The 23,805-nt window shown below is 42.7% G+C and overlaps 1 protein-coding gene across 1 annotated transcript; it reads right to left on the bottom strand.

Annotated features, from left to right (window-relative positions):
- Window positions 1–2,719: 2,719 nt before the first annotated feature.
- Window positions 2,720–23,529, bottom strand: WDR4 (WDR4 tRNA N7-guanosine methyltransferase non-catalytic subunit; the record flags this gene model as incomplete). The annotated part of the gene is given in 12 exon segments (XM_082765489.1): window positions 2,720–3,815; window positions 5,824–5,893; window positions 6,780–6,963; window positions 8,088–8,152; window positions 13,981–14,079; window positions 15,416–15,476; window positions 17,854–17,966; window positions 18,713–18,869; window positions 21,054–21,200; window positions 23,221–23,283; window positions 23,409–23,490; window positions 23,493–23,529. Coding segments are annotated over 12 exon segments (1,257 nt in total). The 3' UTR covers window positions 2,720–3,636.
- Window positions 23,530–23,805: the final 276 nt, after the last annotated feature.

Genomic DNA, 23,805 nt, shown 5'->3' with positions numbered 1-23,805 from the left:
AGACTCGAGGTGCAGGTACCAAAGGGAAGATGGGGGTGGCCACGCCTGGATGTTCCCTCAGCACCGAAATGGGGCTTGTGCATACAAATGTGATACCAGCCATGGCCTTTGCTTGCTCATCCCTGCTTTCTGCAGGGATATCTCATCTGCTTGCTGCTCTTGGGTTAGCCCTTGGCTGTTCCTTTGCCTTCCAGAAACCCAGGAGGTTTTCCCCACATCATTTCTACACTGACCTGCATGACAACCTGTACAAAAACACTGGAAACCAAGAGCCGTTGGCATCTAAACCCATTCAATTCCCTCTCCCTCTTCCTTTCCCATCTCCGCATCAACAGCTATCGACAAATTGCGTCCAGGCTGCTTTTTCTCATTCGCGAGGCACCAGGCTCCAGTGAGTCATCCCGGCCTCATCCACACCACCTCACCAGCACTGGTGGCAGCGAGACAACCCCTACGTCCAGCCTGTAGGGCTTCTCCTTTGCAGGTCTAAGCACTCGGTGCAAAATATTTTAGCAAATAGCAGATACGACAGAAGCAGACTTTGGATTGTGTCAAAATCAACAGAAACTTTTTATTAGTCAATGTAAAGCAACTGTATGGAATTAGGTTTATTATATTTACAATTTTTTTTTTTAATACATGAGCGTTTTACTTATAGCTGGTTTTGTTTGCAGAGTAAATATGCTTTTGCTGTTGTTGTTAAAAAAAAAAAAAAGAAAAAGAAAAAGAAAAAACTGTTCTAAATGATGCTACTTGGCTGCATTTAGTTAGGATCCCTTAGTGCTAGGACACATAAAAGGTCACTCTCTTCAACGTGTTGCTAAAAGGGTTTCAATGACAATCCCAGCAATGGGGGGAAGACACAAATGCTTCAGTTTAAAATGCTAAGGAAATAAGGAAATAGAAGTCAGTATTCTTTTTCCATACCTGTATTGTTAAATACTCCTTGGATTGTAGCAGTTACTTTTTTTATTATTAATATTTTTTAATACTTACAAGCATCTAACCATTTTCCATCTAAGGCATAGGCACAGTTCTGTGGATTTAGACCTTCCAGCAACAACTTGCTTCCTGTAATCAATTTCCTTAGTCCCCTTCAAAGGAGCCCACAGACACTCACAGGCCCACAACTTAAGGTCAAGGACTGTTGCGTGCAGGTAAGGAAACATTAAATGGAATAGGAATGGACAGGAAAGATTCAGGGGGAAAAAAAGCTCTGAGTCATCTGCCAGGTATCTCATCTCGTGTCGCTTCCATACACCACAACCTGTCAGAGTTTGTGTTGGAAGAGATTTCGGGTTTCTTCCAGGACAGCAGGCAGGGTGGGGATTCACAAGGGTATTCCACGGCCAGTGAGAACTGCCAAGTTCAATCCTGTGCTAGGAAAACAGCTGGGGAAAATATCCCATAGGCACAGGAACTGGTAACATGGAAGTCTCTTACCCTTTAGAAGCGTAGCAACACGGACATTGGTGCTGAATCCCCATCTAGGATCTGCAACCAACCCCCTGCAAGCAGTGAAGTGTCCTCCTCAAAACATTTTCCTCTTCTACAAGGAAATAGTGTTGATGCACGTGAACTCATGATACTCACCATCAAAGCTGCTACAGAGAAGGTAGGGTTGGGCAAAAACCTCTGGGGTGAACGGGATGCGTCAAAAAGAGCACACAACCTGCCCTATCCATTCTTGCAGGTCAGTACCACATGCTCCCAGCCTCTGGCATCTCTTAACTCTCCTGTGCTCAGGAACGAGCACGAACAGCAATTCCTGGGACCAGCCCTCATTATCTCAGCAGACCCGGCTAAAATACTGGTTGGGTGACACACAAGAGACCTGCCTTTGGCTCACACCACTACCTTAAACAGCATTACCCCGTGTCATGCAGAAATAATTCAATACAGACTCCTGCCGAAGACTCAGATTTGTTAGGAAATGTTGCAGTTTGCTTTGCACAAGCAGGTTTGTGCAGTGATGGGTGAAGAATCATTTCCTCACCAGCAGCCAGCAGGAAAGCTAGGAGGAGCTTTTTCCTCCTGTCCTGTTTAGGTCACAACTAGTGGGATTTCTGGCCCATTTCTGGTAAGGTCATACTGCTGAATCTGTGCACCACCAGCCTCCTCAGCTGAGCAGTCACAAAGCTGCACCCTGGGGCTCAGGCCCTGTGCTACTGTTCTCTCAGATGTCAAACAGCACCGCAGGCAATCACTAGACAACCTCCTTAATTTGGACTATTAATTTTCCACAGTCATCCCAGACAGTAGAACAAACCATGTGCGCACACTAATTTTTCCCTAAAGCTGACTGGAGAAGGCTCTGCTTACGCAGAAAATCTCTCAATTTTTTTCCCCAAAACTGCCTAACGAATGATCTCCCACCCCAGGATGCAATCAGCAATTCTCGGACTCGTTTGGTCAGTCGGGATGCTCAGAGAGGATGCTTCAGGCCTGACCAGCTGTCTCCCATTCTGGAGTTTCCTTAATTGCTTCCCCAACTGCTCTCCCTGGAGCCCCCTCCTAAATGAGATCAATACAAGAACTATGAATTCTTAATAGCTGCCATCATTCTCCAGAAGCTGGTATTTTCAGAACAAGCTACATCTCACCAATGCCTTACACGTTAACACAACAAGAATTTCACTGCAAAGTTCTTAAGCATCCAGATACCCCAGAGATCACAACTACATAAAGAGACCTGAAGAAACATTCACGATTCTTCGGCTAATTCTGAATGCTTTTAATGGATTGCACAGATTCCAACATCTGGTTTTACAGTCTCAGCTGAAATATATCATATTCCACACAGACATGATACACGTTCATCTAACAGATGGCACCTTCTGCCTTGCGAGGGAACAACAAGTGACCCCACAAGGCTCCTGCTGGTTAACTTTTCCAGAAGATGTGTTTCTTGGCTAACTGCAGTATGAAAGTACTTGTTGAAAGAAGCAGAATGCACTCCAAAGTATTGCTCATAGGCCTCTCAAATAATTTTCGCAGAGGCACTAGGATCATATTGCAACAGAAGGATCTTCCAACAGTACAAAGCTGACACTTTTTTACTTTCCAGTGTACGAAATCTGTTTTTGCACTCCTTCCTGTATAAAGAAGCATTGGATTAGAAGCTAGGCAGAAGCTTTACCAGGTAAAACGAAGATAAGGGGTAAAAACAGACAGTCAAGCCTCAGCTAAAACCTTTCATATACAACAAGAATTTTGCAGTATTCCCTTCTCCATAGCCAGTTACACTACGTTAGTTACGTTAGCTATCAGACCTTAAAAAAAAGTTTTTAAAAAAAGTCAATTTTAATCAGCGCACTTCCACCTGAAAATGCAAGCCTGAACACAGTAGGCAAAAAGAAAATCCCGTTTCAAGGAAAATAACCATCTCCAATATTCACATAGCATGCCTTAGAGATTTCTAGGACTGAACTGCTGACACTTTTATGCTGTCAGAAGCGTACACGTACAAAGTATCTGCTGCAAGCAGGATACTGTTGTATCAGGCTACCTGAAAACCTGAATCTGAATGTAAGTTTAAACTGATCTTCTATAAATCATTTTACATTTAAAAAAAAGTCTACAGCCAGATGAGTTCTTCTTGTCAAGACAGAAGTTACAAGCTAACAACAGGCGGTGTTATAGTGATGGTTCTTCTATTTTGATCTTTTTGGTTTGTCCATTAGAACCATGCTGCAGATCCTGCTTTTTCTTTTTCTGCTGCTGCAACCTTTCCTCTTTCCTCTGTAGGTAGATGGCCGTGTCATCGAATGAAGCTTTGTAGAGGCTGCTGTAGTAGCTCTCTGCACCAACAAATCCTGCAAGTGGGCAAAACAGGAACACAAGACAAGTGTTCATTTCCTTAATGGTCTCAGCAATTACTTCCTGTGCTGGAATTCTAGATGAGGAAATTTCAACTTATTTACTGTTGTCCCATCTACTGTACTAAACATCAGCATTTACAATTGTGTAAGCCCTGTCTGACTTGGTAAGAATCCATCCTCAATTCACGTTGCCAAGCACAACCAAGCACAAAAATGCTTACAGAGGCAGGCACATGACCGTCGAGCAAAGAAGGCACACAATTCTCTTGGACGCTTGAAGAACTTCGAGGCTCCTGTTTTTAAAACTACTGCTGTAGCAACTTATTGTTAAGACATCCTGTTGGCATTCTTCCCCCGCGCTTAAACACTGCAAAGGGCCTAAATTGCTATGCAACTGTCCTTAGCTGACTTCTTTCCTAGAGCACTAACTTTGAATAAGCCTGAAGCAGTAGACTTCAAACGGTGCTGTCCTACAGTACACACATTAGCACTTTTTAAGCATTCACCCCTCCTGATTTTGCTATAGTTTTGTGAATCCAGCATAACATTGTTCGCAGCATCTCCAGGACCGTAAGCTTACAAGAGTTTCAACAGGCAACTATTATCCACCCCCAAAAAAGAAAAAAAAAAAAAACAAATTCACATTGTTTTTATAGATAATACCGCAAGAGATTAGCTGGCTTGGTCCACATTTCTAAAATTTGTTAGAGTATCTATCTGACAAAGCTATTTACCTCTAGTTACCCTTTGTGTTCTTACCTTTGCTTGCTTCCAGAAAAAATGGCTTATGAGCATGGAAACCCAATATTTATTATGGTTTGGTCATGAAGCAAGCGTGCTACTCCACAGTAACGCACACACAGCACACCTTTGTGTCTTGGTACACAAACACACCGACTCTCCCTCACCGATACTTGGCAAAGCGCACGGTTTTACTTTCAAGGGTCTTGCACTCACACAGTAACCAACTGACTGGCCTTTGGCCCCGGGACAAATTGCACACTGTCATTTTGGACATCCATTCAAATGGATACACTCTCTACTTGATCAATCTGCACTAAATCTTGCTCTGCCCTTTTCTGGGACCGGTTCCAACACAGTGTCAAATTGTTCAATGTCTGCTTTCAGACCGACCTAGCTGTCTTAGAGCCTACACAGTCAGCAGTCAGATGAAACAGGTCTGGAGAAGGTGAAAAGAAGGCTACAGAGATATTAAGAAGATTGGGTTTAAGCAATATAATGATCACCTCCTTTAAGAGAAGTAACTACCTTCTCAAGCACTAATTCTGCACTGGAGTAAGTGGTTATCAAGTGAGCCTCCCCTTACTAATTAACGATAATAGACCCTGTCATTTGAGCAGTCCTCCTCTCCCAGCTGCAGCAGGCTATTGTGTATCACAGTAATTTGCTACACTGCCAAATTATGCTGGGAACCTCTCTCCCTGTCTGCTCTTACTACTTCTCTCTTGCTCATTTTCACTCAGCCCTTGTACTTCTAATAACCTGCCTGGCTCTAACTATCAAGTCTGCAACACCTACACGCAAACACTCTCCCTTCCAAAAGGGTACTTGACTTCCTTTTCGATTTCAAAGGCCAAGCACAACCAACTTAATGGCAGCTATTATCTCGCTATCTCCACCATACTTCTAATAAAATTTCACACTCAGGCAACAGACAAGAAAACAAACAACAGTTTTCAATATCACAGCAGTAAGACAGGCTGCTGCAGCTATGTATTAGGGTGTTTGTGTACAACCATATGCTCAGGTGTCTATGTAGAAGAGTTTTAATCCTATAAATACCTCCACCATTTGTTGAGAACAGTAACCTGAACACCCTTCAATACCAACACTCATTTCCATACCAGCTGGAGGGATGGAGCTGCAGAAGGAAAACTGAAAGATTATGCAGCTTCAAGAGAACTACCCTGAACTCTGATCTTGCTCCAAAAATATCGGACCTAAAATTGCAGTTCTTACACCTTCAGGCCAAATTTCTCACCTTCAAACACTGTCCAGTTGTCACGCAGATATTTTGACATCCTCTGTAATCCTTCATCATCAGGTACAGGCTGGGGAAAGAAGGAACATTGCATGAGCTTCTGTGCATAATGAACAAGGAACCTGGAGCATCACAGCCAACTGAAAAATGCCACAGATGAGCACAGTGAAAGGACAGTGAGTGGAAACCCCCCAGAATCTTAGGCCCCCCCTTTTTTTTTTTTATTTTCAGGTCCCCTACAGAAACCTGTTCACCTGTTCTTCCTGGGGACACGGTATAGCTTGAAAGAAAAGAAAATGGACTCTCACTTACTAATTTGTGAGGATAAGGAATACCAGAAGGAACACATTAGTGTCAAAGAACTTACCTGGAAATGTAATTTAAGCCCACCTTACAACACACAATTAGCTGGGGACTTGAAAAATTAACAAGGGAGCTTCCAGTTATTTAGCAGGTTATTACAGAGAGCTTGCTAGCACATCCCTCAACTCTGACTCCTTGTTCTACAGGAAAAAATAAAGAATAAAAATCCCAGGATGCCTTGAACCCCAAAATATCTCTCAGAGGCAGGCACAGAGAGGGCTATGCAGGAAGCATTACTGAGCAAACCACAAGGGGATTTTATTGTTTTGTATTTTTTTTTTTTTATCAAGTGTAGCACACAGAGAGCACAGGCAATGGTTTAAAGGACTGAATGCAATGGCTGACAAGCGCTCTGCTTCATCCTACTGTGCTAGATGTTAGCTTTACCAGAGAAGAGACTGATAACAAGCTCTCAATGGTTATTCATTATACAGAGGTGAGAGAAGTAGAATGAGAGGTATCTAAGACTTCTACTCAGTCTGAAATAGAGAAATGTGTCATTCAGCTTTCACGGAACACAGTTCACCCTGTTTTTGTCACCAGGTCAAGACTAAACAAAGCATCCATGGTACTTTGTTAACAAAAGTATCTACCTTCCACTGTCCATCACACGGTCTGTACAACTGAAGAGGGGCTTCGCTGTCTTCCTGCAAAATCCAGATATCTCCTGCTTCCTCAAATGCAATGTCCCAGCCTTTATGTTTCAAAGAGATTTGCTGTCTATAAGCTAGCTGCTGGGCAACGGCATCAAGCTGAAAGATGTAGACTGTGGGAATACTTTTGAGAGGGAAAAAAAAAATAATTACCATTATTAGCAAATCCACCTACTGCCATAACTTGTACAGCAAACTACAAACACCCACTCTAATTCCAAACCGAGCTAAAGCGAAGTCATTAGAAATTGCAAAAAATACCCTAACACTACAAATGCAGTTTGCTTACGCGGTCAGAGGCAGCAGCTGTAGATACCTAACATGTCAAATGGATTTTCAAATGTCATATCAATGAAAAAGAAGTCAATACTCCCTCTTCTTTAAGAGAAAAGGTAGCAAAGGGAATTTAATCAGGATTTACATGAGGAGTGTATCATCACAGCACAACTGTGATCACATCACAGCACTTCCACTCCTTTGTGGGTGGCTTACAAGGTCTACAAGACAACACTGTTTAGAAATGCTGGGCTCTAGAGCTGGAAATAAAAACCTGACAGAGCACGGCATGGCCCCTGGGAGAACTAGCACAGGCACAGATTGTGGCTGACACGGCTTCCACTTCCAGAACAGGTCTGGAAGTGGAAGGGAGCCACTCGGCCCGGCAGCACACATGATGGGGAGAAGCTGAGGCTTCTCTGAGTTCACTTAAGGAACGGATGATTTCACTGTATGGACAGGTTTGGCAATCTCCCTCTGTCCTGTTGGCAAGCTTTTGTCAGTGAGAGCAGTTTTCTTGGCAAGATTAAGGTGCTGTGGAAAGAGAGGCTCTTTGTCCATCCCTGCAAGATATTCCCCTGCCAGTGGGGCTGTAAGGCTGTAAGGTTCCTCGGTGCTCAGCCCTTCAGCTCCTGAGTGCTTTCCTCATGCAAACACAGATCTGAACATCCTGAGTGCCAGGCAGGGCTCTCAGAACACCTCATGTTCCCTCCTGTGAGGGAAGGGCATCACAAGTCCTGCAAAACTTAACTATGCCAAGTAACCTTCGTACTCATCTCTGCATTCAAGCAGAGAACAAGCACAAAAAGGACTCTCAGGTTTCCCGTGAGGCCACAGGCATGTCTATAGCACTCAGAGATCAACAGTATCACATACTTCAGTCAGGGAAGTGTTAGTGTATCCAACAGGGAAAGCTGTTCCCTCCCTAACAGGGGCTGTGATGACTTCAGCCAGTATTCCCTTTATTCTTACCAGTCACACAGAACAGCAACATAACCTCCTTGACAGCAGTAGGCTATTCTTGTCACAGTGTATTTCTAATAGGAAGAGAAAAAGAAACATCCTTATCAATTAAGACTATTTTAAAAGCAGAAAATTCACATTCAATTTCATGTCTTACCCTTTAAAATTTAGCACATATCTTAACTCACAGCAAGTTAAGCAACGTAATTACATTTAAACTGCAAATATATTTCTGTACCAGTGTTTGCTGTTTAATGAAGCTTTCCACATTCACAGGCATCGTAACAGGGACCAAATGTAAAGGTTTTGTTGAGCTACTCTCAAGAGACAAACCAAGAGAGAAGACAACGAAGGAAAGCATGCCTCCCTAAAAAATTCTCCCCTGCAACGTTAAGGGAAAAATAAAAAAAATAAATAAGGGCATTAAGTTTGCTTAGCCAGGATATCGCACTAGCAGCTTGGAGATTATAAACACATTACGTTTGTTAAAGAAGAAGATAGTGATGCAGTGCCAAAATCCTTGCTGGGTTGCCCCTGTTTTCAGCCTGCATCTGGGTGAAGCCATGCTGCCCTATGCGGAACGTGTTCTGAAGAACAAGGCAAGACTGCCTCAGGCCACTGTCCACATTAAAAGAAAAACACCCACAAAAAAAAAAAAACACCCACACCCTAATTCAGAAGATATATGGTTTTATCTGGGAGAGAACCAGGGCAGTATCTTTGCTGGATAAACAGTACCACTTGAAATACGTAACAGCCGATTTGGGGCTCCTTGAGTGGGAACTAAGAACTCGAGATGAGCACAGAATCTGCGAGAAGATGCCCAAGGGTGCTTTTTTGAAAGTATCTACCATATAACGTGAAAGATGAGACTGCAAAGGCAAAAAGGCTGGTTCTCACGTATGTTTTTACACTGCAATAACACTAGCATTTTGATTAATAAAACCTTCATACTGTAGCAGTGGTGAGTTATTCTCCCTAGGGCAGGGAAAATGCATCGTCTTGTCCTCAGACCCCCTTTTCCCTCCCACACAGCCTCCACCTCTTTCCCTAACGTGACACTGGTCACTAGACTGAACCTCTGGCTTACCAGCTTAAGCTGAATTTTACCCTTTGAGCTGCCAGCTGATGGACGGGAATCCTCAGGGGACTTACTTCAGAGTTTTGCAATCGATCCAGGAAAGCCAAGCAAGCTCTACAGCCTCCAAACACCCAACTCAGCACATTTAACGCAAGAAGCTAATTCTTTTGTCAACAGTACACGACACAGCTACTTGAAGACGAACCAACAGCAGGAAAGAAAGCTAATTAATGGCATAATTATAGCTGAAAACCAGTTACATGGAGCATCTCCAGCACAAAAGAGAAAAAAAATCCATTGTGTGATGCAATCTTTAGGGGGGAGGTGGGGGAAAAGCAAGAAGAGCAGCATGCACACCACTAGCAGCACATATTTCTCATTTGACCATTTGTTTGGACAGAAGAGGGCCAGTTTCTACAAGCCATTATCAGAAGGATGGTATGTTTCAAAGCTCTGGTAAACAGAAGGGACTAATTTCTTGCTCCACTGCAGAAATACAACGCTGTTATTCCGTATTTAGCGGTGAGACCCAGGAACCCCTGTATAGCGGAGATATAAAAAATGCTTGCAGCTTCAAATACCGAGTAGGACGAGGATGAGTGGGCTGAACCAGAAAGGTTCACTGCAGCTCACACGCCTAAATGCAGTTACTGCAGCACGGAGCCACTTACACCACAGTTACAAAGTGGAACTGACAACCCCTTTGTAAACCACCAGCGGGTTTTCTAGGCATTTGAGGAAATAAGCCAAGATATTAAAATTAAAAAAAAAAAAAAAAATTCTGCTAACAATGCTTCTCTCTGCCTGTCTCGGGGTGCAGTGATAGCAAGTGCCCACCTACACAGTTCAGGCCTTGTCAGAGAGACAGAAGGTTTTGTGAATGCAAAGTATGCAGAAGCTCTCCCCACCCTTCACTGGGGGAGGGAGGAGGAGACTTTGATTTGAACCAAATGTTACTCACAGCTGGACAAAGACGCATCTTCTTAGTAAGATCTTTCCTTCCCATGCTTCTTTAATGGGTAAGTTAACAATTGGTGAATTGAATGCATGGCCCTGAATAGTATCTTGCTCAAGGACAAGCCTATGAAATCAGTTAACTTAAATAAAAGCTCCAGGAACAGCCTGTGATAAACAGATGTTCAGTTGATACTCTCTTAACTTATTCAGCATTTCTGTGCCAGTGTTATCAGCCCGCCAACACCTTAAAATTAACTTTTGATGTCGCCTGGGAGAAGAGGTAACCCTATGAAAACGTAATGTACTGGAGCATTGGGGTGGAGTTGTGCAATTCACATTCTGGACTTTAAACAAGCTTTTGCGGTCAAGAGGATCAAATGAGGTGAAAGCTCTGAATCGGGATAATATTTATACAGTACGATGGAATGAGAGAATTATTCCCATTCTAGTGGGAAAATGGACTGGGAATCTGCAACCTAGCGGCTGAAAGCAACACTGCACTGCTCAAGAGCACTCCTACATTCCCAAAACGCACACACATTCATCACCTGCCATCCAAAATATGCTCACATTTCTGCACTCCTATGGCCCAGCGTTACTGGTGATTCCATTATCATTATGCTTCAAGCTTCAGAGCATTCATAGTGGGTATCAATGGTAAAAAAAAAAAAAAAAAAAAAAAAAAAAAGAAATGTGATGCGAAGGAAAGGAGAAAACAATCACACCCCCACCTAATCTTCAGTTGCCAGAGTCATTAGCAGACAGCGTGACAGCTACAACCTACAAAGTGCTGACTTCAGAGTCTGCTACCTTAAATTCAGACTATAAATAGCACACTCGGTTGTGATGATGATCCTTGCCCGTCGATACAGCTGGGTGCACAGTAGGACTAAGTACCACTGCTGGACATCAATTCCTCTGGCATTTCTAGCACTACAACACCTGCAAAACACAAGCTTCCTTTCTCCTTTGGTCTGGCTGGCCATCAAGACAGAAACAATCTCTATGAAAAAAATATTATTTGGACAATCTTTCCAGAAAACCACCCTGCTGATTATTAGTTATTTCACATGGTGCATTAAATAATGGTCACCACGCAGGCTTAGAACTGTAGCGTTGGTCTGACAGAAGCACTTACTGAAAAGTGCAGCAACACAGCACGAAGGTTTAAATGCCATTTATCCGTCTGTGATCACCGGGAGACTGCCTCTTGCACACACATACCAACTGGGTCAAGCCAACTGAGTCTTCTGCATCCATAACTAGATTTGCACCAGGTTTACAGGGAGACAGATTTTAAGGTGCCTGCAAGAACTGGTAGCAAGCAGAATTACGCAGGTTCAAGGCAAAGGCCAGCCCAAGGCTTCCAAGGCCACAATTAGAAGACACATCATGCACACAGTGGGCAGAGGAACTGCAAAACACTGCAGGAATATGGTTGATTGACTGCTGTGTTATATTTATTAACCCACAATTTGTGTGTATTCCCTTTTGGTCACTGTTTACTCACACTGGGAGCAGCTAAACAGATGTCTCAAACAAAAAAAGGGCATCCCAACTTTCTACTAAGAGACCGCATCAACATATGAAGAGCATCCTGTAGAAGGGACTTTATCAGGTGCATTACTGACAAAGCAAGTATTACTGAACTATGTTCAGAAGCCTTCAAAAAATAGAGTTGGAACTTTTTTTCTTTTACATCGTTTGTATTACATTTGGATAAACTTATTTGTAAGCAGCGGAGTGAGGATTCAGTGTCAGGTCAGAGGTGGCACTAAGGGGCATGGTTTAGTGATGGGACTCAGGAGGTCAGGTAGGCAGTTGGAGCTGACCATCTTGAAGGTCTTCTCAAATGTCAGTATATATCTTACTAAGCGCTGAGCCAGTCCAAGCATCTAGTCACATTAAAAATGATTCCTTTCTTCACAGCAAGTTGCTTACTGGTCCGCAATGATCCAATAAAGCTACAAGGCAAAGTGTTTAAAACAAACAAACAAACAAACCATTCTTACCCCCCAAAGAAATGCCTTACAACATTACTGCAGGCACAGATTCGATGCCTATCATATAATGCACCTGCATTAGCTACTTTGACCACAAATGTTAGAGCATTTTGGCTTTTAAACTCTGAGACACTTCCAGAAGGCTACGCACGGGAAGGTAATTTTGTCAGTCTTCTCAGTCTTAATTCTCCCCTACTACCTCAAATCCTCCTGCACCCAGACTATGCAAGGATAGCAGCTAGGTAGTCTTGCGACCTCATTTATTGCACCCACTTTTTGCTCATGAAAAAAAAAGAAAAAAGCAGTAGCTACTTAAAAAAAAAAAAAAAAAAAAAAAACATATTTCAAATGCTACACTCAAGTAGAAATGAGCCAAAGACCCCATGCATATGGGCAGAAGTTGCTTTTAAGTATGTTTTTCAAGTTCAAGAGCAGGTTAAATTGTCTGTATAGGTACTATCACAAACTCCTGCTGAAAGGGACTCAAGGGCAAAAAAACGTGTTCCAGTACCTAAGCTCTACATGCTGTGATGCAAGTGGCTGCCCTCAGGGCTTATGTACAAATAGAAATGAAAGCTGCACGTTATTATCCCAACACTAAAACAGCCCTGCTGATGTCTTTTGCTCAGAAAACAAACAAACAAACAAACAAACAAACTTGAGTTGTTAGGTCTGTCACTAGGAATGGGGTTCTTCCACGTGTCGTGCTCCTAGTTCAGTAACTGGGAGTCCCACTAAAAAGATCAGGCCAGACCTACGTGAACAGTAGGAACCTCTGAGAGACCCCTAGTTCCTGTCTGCTGGGAGAGGCACAGCACAGCAGACTTTGTCTGACCAAAACAACAGCAAAATGCTAGGGAAGAAAGACAACTGTTCAACAACATTTCAGCCTGAATACGAATTCTGTGGCGTTTTGGTCTCAACAGCTATAAATGGAGATAGGCTTCCCATTTCCCAACAACAAGGAAACAACCCTGGTCTTCAAAGACAAAGATTGTTAGAGATTCATGTTTAAAAAAAAAAAAACAACAACAAACAACAAAACACCCAGAAGGATGGGCAGTAAGACAAACAACCCTTAAATAACTCCACAGCTTAGCACCTGGCTTAATATAATGCACGTGTGAGGGACAAGAACAAGTGCATTTCACTGCCAATTTGCCATGCTGTTCCACGTGACAAGAGGTAAGAGAAGGAGCGATCAAGCACTGCTGGAACCACTGCTCACATCCAACGCACGCCACATTAGCAGCCCGAGCAGGCTGCAGTAGAAGCATTGCTCCTGGGGTATTCAATTTTCACCTGTGACTCAGACATTTCTGTTTTGGACACTGCCCAGCTTCAGAACAACCCAAAACAATCCTAGTAGCTTGATCCCACCAGACAGCAACATTTCAGGTAACTGGTTATAAGCATTACAAAGCTTCTTCTTGCTCTGAGAAGCTCTGAGAGGTAAAGCGTTGCTCAAGTTGCAATTTAAGCATTTTAAAAACGGGTTGATTTTTTAGATTTTTCCAGTGCTACAGGATATTTTCTGGCTAATTTGTGTTTTCTGAAGTTATTAAGTGAAGGTTTATTTTGGTTTGCAGAACTTGTATTTTGCAAGAATTATGAACAGCTGCTTTTAGTCACTGTTTAGCATTTTCAGAAACGCATGCAAGACCAGAATGAATGTCAGGGACTTTCTTCCTTCCCCCAAATCCCAGGCTGTTGTAACAGTTTCTAGGTCTTATGTAACTTCCAAACCCACTGGCAGAAAGGAGGCACTCCTAAGAAAATGTGACAAACACTTTTGGGAGTCGCAAGGATCCAGAGAACAGCAAAAGCACTGACACACACACAGCTTATCACACAGCCATACCTGGTCTGTTTTGGTTGCATCAGGTCCACAGACACTGCTTAGATGGCAGCAGTATACTTCGTCCCCGCTTTTATAGTGCCAAAGTCTCAGAGTACCATCCTGGGCAGATTGAAGCAAACACAAGTTGATTACCAGCAGTTCCTCAGGCAGAGTGGCCGTTTGTGGCCTACAGCTAAACCCTACTTCCCTGAAGAGCTTCTCACAGAAGTTGCTAAATAGTCACTTAGTTAAGACCTCAAGCTGCAGACAAAGCGTTTTAATTAACATCATTTTCCCCCTCAATTCTAAATTATTCAATCATGCTAACTTTAATTTTCCCTTTGAAGTGGAAATTGCGTAGCTGCAAGAGTACACTTCGGGTCTGTCTCCTATAGCACAAATAGCACAGCAATACAGTGATCAACATTTTAGCAGCAATTCTTTCTGGTTGCCCTTCTCCACCCCTGCTCCTGTTATCACCCAAGTTCTCATTTGATTTAGTAACCTCCTGGAGAGAAGCTAAACACCTCTCTTCAGTGACTGTTTTTCCAGAGAACTTGCTAAGAATGAAACAGAGCCACACAGCACTAATGGTACAGTTGCTTAGAGAAGGATGAGAGGAACAAGAGACAAGAGCCCTAGTGAAGCAAGAGCAGCAGTTGAAACCAAATGCTAAGAATTACTACAATCTTCACAGAAAATATTACCTTCTTCCTACGCAGTCCTGGTAGTCTGGGACACAAAGACTTGTTTCCCTTCTTTTAGATCAACTCCATCTGCTCTTTACAGGTTGCTCAAACCTCTACAGGTCTGGCATGACAAAAGGATCCCACCAATTTAAGAAAAGGATTGACAGGGGTGAAAACACTCTCTTCTTCAATTGCAGTGCAGTACTATACAGTGCTTGGATGACAATCTCTATACAACATGCACTAGACATACTATGAGGACATACTTCAGAACAAGTCTCACAGGGGAAAGCAAGTGGGAGAGTGAAGAGGGAACAGTTTTCTCATCTCAAAACCTCTTTAAAAAAAAAGCTTGGATTCTAAGGCCATTAATTCTTAAGATGCTCATTATCATGGCAGGCTGGCATAATATTTATTTGCCTCAAAGTTGTTTAAACAGTCCAATGATTAGAATTTGTCTGTGCTCCAAAGCAAGAGTTAATGATCAAGAAATAGCGAGGACTTGGCAATTTCTCCATCCTGAAGATCCTAATAAGAAGCTAGCTTCACTATAAAAGTTGTAAATGGCTTTTATGCTCCAGCAATAGAATGACTAAACACTGAAAAGAAAGCTAAGAAAGGAAAGGAGGGGGAGAGAAGGCAAGCTGGAAGCCATGAGAAATTACACTGAGCGTCCCAGGGGATTTGGGGGAAAACACAGGCAAACAATGGTTTTAAAGTCTAAACTTCCAAGAAAAATATTTTTTGGAAGAAATTGCAATACGTACCCCAGAAGCAGACAACAGCAGATCAGGATAGTTGGGTACTGCTAATATTCTGCTTACAAACCTAAAGGGAAAGAAGTCAAATTATGAGCTCTCTTGCATGACACTCTGGGATCTTTAAATACATATAATGAGAAAAAAAAGCTCATTTTAAAGAGAATCTTCTAATTAAAAAAAAAAAAAAAAAAAAAAAAAAAAACAGGTTCTCCAAATGAGCCATTTTAGAGAAGGAAAAAGGGAAAAAGTATTTCTACAGTACCTGGTACAGTATATACACTATTCAAACTACTGATCCACTTAACAAAAGAATAATTTTCCCCACCTGCACTCAAAGCATTCTACTGACTCCTTCCCAAATGAAAACATTAGTATTTAGGCAAAAAAAAGAAAAAGCCAAGGCAGATAGATTTACTCTGATAGCATGGCTCCCCTTCCTCAATTCGTGATGTAGATTAAAACCACAAATCAACAGATGCTTTTAAAACACTTCAACAGTGATGACTCAGCTTTCAGCTACCACCTCTCTCCCATCACAGCTGGAGAACAATCAATCTTTTACAAATTTTTAAAGCAAGCATGTGGCAATTTACCACCAGTGTCCACATTCAGACAGAAAGCTTGTTTTTCAGAAGCACGTAATATTGCTATGTCTACATTCACTTGTCTGTGTTGAGTAACAAGGACCTCAACTTCTGGAGTTTATTATTATCTTAGAGCTCAGCAACATAAAATGCAGTGCCCTGAGCAGAACAGTACCCGAGTGGGACTGTCTTGCTTTTGAAAAAAGGCGTAACTTTAAGGCCATTAAAAAACAGAAAGGAAAAAAAAAAAAGAGATTTGGGTCACTACAATGACAAACTTCCATGACAAAACAGCAATAGCAGCGCATGGAGGCATAACGGATCCAACAAGGATCACCACACAGCCCACCAAACTAAGAAAATCCAGGACTGTGAAACAAGACAGGAGCAACAGCTGATTTATGTAATCCTTTACTTATTCATTCCTTTTTTAAAGATTGATTTTTTATATGTATATCAACCGATTTATGCTAAGTGCCTTTCCACTGTGTGGCCACTGATGAACTCCCTGCATGGACACAACAGTCCCAGTATAAAAATGTCTTTCTGAGTATCAAGCACTGTTCATTATAAAGTACACTTGTGTACGTAGTAGGGGGAAAGATCAGACGTGGCTGTGTAAATACGCTATAGAAACCTACCTGATCAAAGACTACTTAGACCTTTGACATGAGCAGCCTGTTGCTGTTACACTACGCCAGGTCTACACAGGTTAGACTACCAAATGATGTTATTTAAACCAGACTGGTACCCCAAATTAGTCTGTGTCCTAAATGCGCTATTAAAAAACTTTGCTGGGTAAGTTAAGTCAGCAGCCAGCCAAGGAGAGTTAAATGTGTTCTGTGCCCTATGCAGGGTCGTGTCTTCTTTGCTACTTCGTTGCTGTGGACTTCAAAATTTAGCAGCGGATAAGACAACAGGACTGCACGACCCCTCAACAACAAAAAACCCTCCGAAAGTCCACAAAAACTATATAGAGAAGGAGGGCAAACTCGAGAGACTTGGAAAATAGCACAACTGACAAACATTTTAAGAAGTAAAATATAGAGGAACTTTTAAAGTCTATTTGCCATTTGAGTCTTCTTCGTGGGAGAGCTACTGAGAAGAAAAGGGAGAGTACAGTCCCTCCTGGAGGCTAGCAATGACACACCAGCTAGAGGACATCCCCTGTTGGTCTCCTAGCAGGTCAGAGCGCACCTGAATCATGTCAGCGTAGGTAGCAGGTTGCCTTGCCACTTTCTCCTGTTCAGATCACTGTAATAAAAGGACCTTCACTTCAGGAGGAAGAAGAAATTAAGGGAAGGGAAAGAGCATCCTTTCTGACTTTTTTTTTTTGTACAGAGGGAACCCTGTATTTTATTAGACACCGTGGCAACATGAAGTTTTACAGGAATATCCCCGATGACATATCTTCTACATACCCTTCTACATGTAGAAGTGTTTTTGCCCACAGCAACAGAACAGTCTCAAAAAAATGCTCCTTTTCTCAGCTGCTAGAAAGACCGGGAAACTACATTAATAAAGCATGACTCCTGGGATTTATTTTATGGCACCATTTTATAGCCCCTAGCTCGCTACAATCCATGCAGAAAGAGTGCTGTTGTTATTTGTTTGGATTTTTATTTTTTTTTAACTAGTATTACCATGGAACCTCCAAGTCTGATCTCCACACTCTGCATCAAGTTGCCATTAGATTAGTGGCTGTTCAGACCACAGAGCTTCTCATTTCCTAGGATTAAGCCTGTCTTGAGCTGACAACCCCCAAGCTCTGGAGTCTTTGTAACCCAGACCTGATGTTTGATATGATTTGGGCACTTAATCCATTGAGGCACACTGACAAACTGCACACAGTGAACTTACTCTTTGTGTCCCAAGCAGTAGGAGACAATGTTATAAGGAGCTTTAGTCAAACTCACTCTGATCTTCTCATCTCTATCCGCAGTTAAGATATAGCGGTCATCAGGGCTCAGCGCCTGTTGGTAAAAGGAGAGTTTTAGCACCCAGCAGTTCAACGGTTGTTTTAACACACTTTTTCCTAACCAGAAGAGAAAAGCAGTAGATTATCCGTTTTTCTTGACTCTGAATTGCAGGTGCAAGTGTTAAACCATAAATTTCCACCTACAACAGAAGCACAAATCTTGATGACATCAAGAGAGCATAAGCCTAATGACAGCAACTTTGTCTCTCGCTAAGACAAGCAGCACAGACTACTGAGTCCCGTGAAAGCCTCTGAGCTCCAGCACTACAGCAGAAGTCCCACTGTATCTCCAAAAGTTAGAAAGTTATCACACCGAAGAGCTAAACTGACATGACAGTCTGGGTGAATTGCCATATGCACTCCATCTCCAAGTCTTCTGTGGCTGTAACACCAAGAATTTTTGAACAGTCACACTCCCAGAATAGACAACCCATATACTTGCTTCCTTTCCAAAATCAGCAAGAAGAAATCCAAACCATGTGTGTCATTTATACCTAAAGGAAGTAGAAACTCTTGAAGAAGAAAAAAACAAGAACAGACAAACAAAAAACCACAACAACACCCAAAGTCGGGACAAAGCAACAATGAAAGAACTTGAACGCAAGTTTTAGCCCTGAAGTGGTCAAGTAGCTGGACTTAATATTTATTTATTTATTTTTATGTCCCTTCCAACTGAACTATTCTACTCTAACTAGGAATGCAATGCAGGTTTGCACAGCAACTACATGGAGGCACACTTACCACATCCAGTACCATAGACAAGTGCCCCAGTTCAAGTTTGCCTTCTGCTTGTGGCTCTGTTATTGAGTAAGAATAGACATCACCAGATTTGTCTGCAACCAGAATCTTATCCTCAGCAGCTGTAATAACGAGGGACGTGCATCTCCTATTCACAGACCTGAAAGAAAAATGGCACAGTTTGAACATGCATGGGAACTTCAGCAAGTCTGGATTCAGACCCAGTTAAACAGACCAAGACAGACTAGACAAAAACCTGTTAGATGCCACACTCTGAATACAGCAGCAATGAGAATAACGTTACAGTAAGGTGTGCAGAGGCAAACAGCACTTTTGAGACCTCTTGGATCAACAAACTGTATGACAGAAAACACCTGAAAGGTGGGAGAAAAAAAGGTGAAGCATTAGAGCTGCTTGTTTGCATTTTGCTTGCTACATTCTCAATGGAGCATCTGACTAGGCAGCCTGCCAGTGCTTTAAAGAAAGCCTGGTAGACTTTGTGTTCTCTTTAATAAAAATACAGCCTAAACACGTGGAAAAGAGAAAGCCAGGCAGGAGGTCTCCTAGTACAACTATCCTGCAGCAACACGGGTAAAAACTGCAGTGAGGCTATTTCTCCAGCTGCCACTTTGTACTGTAAAACAAAGTCCTCTGTGAGCTTTACAGACTCTTCCTCCTCACATGCACAAACAGAGAGATACAGTCTCAGGGTATCTTCTCCAGGCAAAAAACCCTGAACTGGAACTTTGACTTTCCCACATCATCATCCAGTATTTTATTGTTCCAGTAGTAGTGTAGCAGGTAATGTTTTTCCAATAGCTTTCGAGATAAATTTAAAGACCACACAGGTCAGAAAACAAAGTGTTGCAATAGGTTTAATCACAATTACTCTGAAGAAAGTTTCTGCAAATTAACAGCTGTTGTTATCACTATTATTCTTTCAGTTTCTCCATGTCCTGAAAGCATTGATACATGACTGCCAGTAACGGGGATCATAGAGCATGGCCATTTCTATTCACCTACTCTGAAATGTAGTGACCTCTGGAGGCAAAAGAACAACATGCTGCACTCCAGGTAGACAGATATCAATTCTAATATATTTTAGTGACTGTGTAAAGGAGTACCATAACAATGGAAAAATATATAGGACACAAATGCCTACTAACACATGGCAGGCTCAGGCAGCACAGTGTCCAAACAGGATACCTTGCTAACAAGAAGTCTTATTTCGAGTTTAGCTGTACTGCCTTTGACTTAAGAGACAGATTCGAAAGTTCCCCTCGTCTGAAACAAGCTTATTAGGAGAGCTAGCATTAAATTAAATTATATTAAATTAGGAAAGCTAGCTTTAAATTAAATTATATTGAAGGTGTGAAACCTTTAATACAGCTTGCCATAAAACTACCACAAGTTACCTAGCTCAACTTTGGCATTTTTCCCCCCCCCCCAGAGAGACCTTTTTGCCTGTATTCCCAGTTTCCTAACAGGACATAGCAACATTCCCAAAAATCCAGCTGTGATTCTAGCTGGCTTTCTAGCAGAAAACAAAACTATCCAGCAATTATCCAATGGCATCTTACAGGCAGGAATAATGGGTCAGGGCAGCAGGGAATAGCATGCACAGTGAACAGAACTTGTCATATCTGGTTTTGCCAGTGATTACTCACTGCAACACTGGTTAACCCAGCAAAGGTCTGTCATGCACCCTACACACACAGCCAAGCTGAGTAAAACCCCATTTTGTATTTTGCAACCAGGGCCTTGCATTCATCAAGATCACCAGAAGCAGAGACCTTACATGGTGACTTACCTTCTCAGGAAGTCCTTCACAGTCTTTTTTTTTTTTTTTTTTTTTAAACAGAGGATCACTACAAGCAGCAATGAAAAACTTGTAACTGGAGGACCTCTGGTGGACAGCCACAGACAGTTTTCTCAAGAGAACTACACTACAAAAGGAAGTGTGCAGTAGCTCTAAAAACATGCTTTTGAGCTCACATATTCCCTAAAATATCTTCTCCTCCTAATCAACAGAACCAGACAGTGCATTCACTGAACTGCTCAGTATCACTCTTAAAGACCCAACCGCAGCATTCACTAGGAGCGAGTAAAGTTTCAGTTCTTAAAGATGCAAATGCTGTCTTCTGGAATAAACAAGAGATTATCCTTTTCCCGGCCAACAATACAAATTCCCAAGATCATTAATATGCTTAAGTACAACAGGGGATAAAAAAGAGAAAGCTTAGCAATAGCAAATTCATGCATCCCAAGTACTGCTATTTTATAGCTCTAATTTAATCAGTCATAGCCCCATTATGAAGAGACAAGCAACATCCTGCTGCCTTACCTGATACTAATGCATTCCCAGGAAGGCTTAGTACGAAACAGAATCAGACGTTTGTTGTCATCTGTCAAGACAAAATAATCTCCTGATGGGGAGAAGGCAAAAGCTAGGATGTCATCGCTTCCTTTATCTGTTGGTTGTCCGTCCTGCCTAATAGAGAGAAGGGGAGAAAAAGAGTTCACAACCTGAAACAAAGTTTCTGAAATCATTTAGAAAAGGTTGTTCTTACAGCACCAGCAAGAAGGAGTATGAAGAACGAAGTACAATGCTTGAAGTTGGATTTCAGCTTAAAATATTAAGCCAGCTTGAACATTAATGCAAAGGTATAGGGATTGTACTCACACATTAAAAGCCAGCAGTAAGTTTTTTTGGGTTTTGTTTTTTGTGTGTGTGTGCGTGTTGTTGTGTTTTTTTTGGTTTTGTTTTGTTTTGTTTGTTTGTTTGTTTTAAAGAAAGCTGTGCTTCACAGACTCTTAGAATGGTTTGGGTTGGAAGGGACCTTAAAGACACCCAGTTCCAACCCCCTGCCATGAGCAGGAGTGCCACCCACTACATCAGTTTGACCAAGCCCCATCCAACCTGGCCCTGAACACCTCCAGAGATGCGTTCCACCTCCACTTCTGTTTCAATGCCAACAGCAACAAGCTTTCCCTTAGCATTTTATTCTCCAGGTTGAAGCAGCATTCTCTCAGTCTGTCCTCACACACCACGTGCTTCAGGCCCCGACCACCTCGGTGGCCCGTTGCTGGAGTAGCTCCAGCCCATCCATGCCTTTCTTATTCCCCAGGGCCCAACACTGGACATGAAACTGCAGGACTCACAAATGCCAAAGAGAAAAGAAGAATGGTTTCCACTGGCTTTATGCTGCTCCTAACAAAGCCCGGTGAGATGAACACGATGCAGAGAGGTTGTAGAGCCAACCTTATCTTGCTCCCCTGCCCAGGGTTAGTCCAGCCCAGGTATACAGTTCTGCATTTGCCTTTGATAAATCTCATGAGGACCCTCACAGCCTGTTTCCCCAAGGTGCTGAGATCCCTCAGAAGAGGAGCCCTCCCTTAAGCACATCTGTCACTCCCTCTAGGTTTGGTATCACTACTGAGCACCACACAATATGAGCACCAGCTGAAGACAATTATTAGCTAGGGTTTTAAACAGTACAGCCTCACTACACAGTTTTATACCATACATAAAAGCTGCTTCAAGTAAGATAAAACATTCTTCCAAACTAAAGAGGATGGAATCTAAACAGCCAGGACTACATTTATACCTAAATTCTTTCTAAGATGTTTCCACTTTGCAGTACAGGACAGTGCATGGCCCTGACAGCAGCAGTGACCATGCTTGGAACCACACGAGGACCTGCCCTGAGTTCGTACTGATTAGTACAGACAAGACACAGGACTTTGCTGCACCCAAATTCGGACAGGAATCCTGCTTTCCAGATTGCTTATCCCTGGACGGTGCACAGTCCACCACACCAGGTTCCATCAATCCATGAAAATTCTTCAGAACACAGAATTCAAGCAAAGTGTACATTTATAGACAGTAACTTTTTAATAGCTCCAGCCTTCTTGAAATAAATAATGACTTTTTGTAATCGGGATGCAGGTTTTAGCTCTCTTTCTTCTCCATGGTGGGAAAGAAAAAGGCTGAGAAGAAGGAAACTGTTTTAAGTCCTAAGCCTACATCATTCTCTGCTTTAAAAAGTGCTAGGGTTAACGCTACCAGAGCTTGATACAAGTTTAGCAGAAAACAAGAAAACAGTGTCCAGTGGTTGGAGTTAAACTAAGAAAAAGACCTCTTCATTTTTTGAAACCTTACGACCTAAAAAATAGACTTGAAGGAAGATTGCGTACTGTTTTTTTGTTTCTTTTTTTCCTGCCTTAGATAGTCTAATAAAAGATGCAGCACTGTAAGCACTATCTTGACTAACAGAAGTCATACAAAATCATTGACTATTGGTGTTTCTCTAAAACAGAAACGAGCATGTATACAGTCCCCCCTCTTGAATTAAACCACAAATATGTATATCTATGTATATCCATCAGGGATAGCATAGATCACCGGTTCAAGGAGGCATCCCATGACTTTATTTAATTATCTTTGCATAACCTCAGAAAGAGATGCAGCATCTAAGAAAACACCGGATCATTTACACTTATTTTCTCACCGTTTATCTTCTACGGCCTTCTGTTCCACATTGCTGCAATCATACACGAAGAGATCATCTTCCCTGCGAGTAAAAAAAAAACAAGAGTAAAACCACTGGAACAAAAAAAAAAAATGAGTTTAAGCATTAAGAGCGTCAGCTGCTTTATTATTTTATAATCAAAGGTTCCCGAGGCGACCCGCACTGACCCGTGCTCCCGGCACCGAGCCGCCAGCAGCCGCCCGCCCCCCGCGGCGGCCATGAGCGGCCCGCGCAGCGCCATGGCCGGGCCGTGCCCGCCGCCCGCTCGCCGCCTGCCCCCGCCGCCATCTCGGCCGCCGGCCGCCATGGCCGCCCCATGCGGGCGGGCGGGCGGGCGGGCGCGGGGCGATGACGCCCGGGTAGGGCAGGGCGGGCGGAGGGCGCAGCGCAAGATGGCGGCTGCCGCGCTGCTGCGCAGTGGAAGGGCGGCTGCCCGCCAGGTGAGTGGCCCCGGGGGCTCCTCCACCACCACCAGCTCGTTTTTCCCCGTCCCCCTTTTATTTTTATTATTTTTTTTAACCCTCGGTGCTCTCCGGCGAGCCCGGGGTGAGCGCTGTGCTGGCT

Source organism: Aythya marila, assembly GCF_965140915.1.
Source record: "Aythya marila genome assembly, chromosome: 1".
NCBI lineage: Eukaryota > Metazoa > Chordata > Aves > Anseriformes > Anatidae > Aythya > Aythya marila.
The sequence above is the reverse complement of the archived record's forward strand: the minus strand, read 5'-3'. Positions and strand labels throughout refer to the sequence as shown.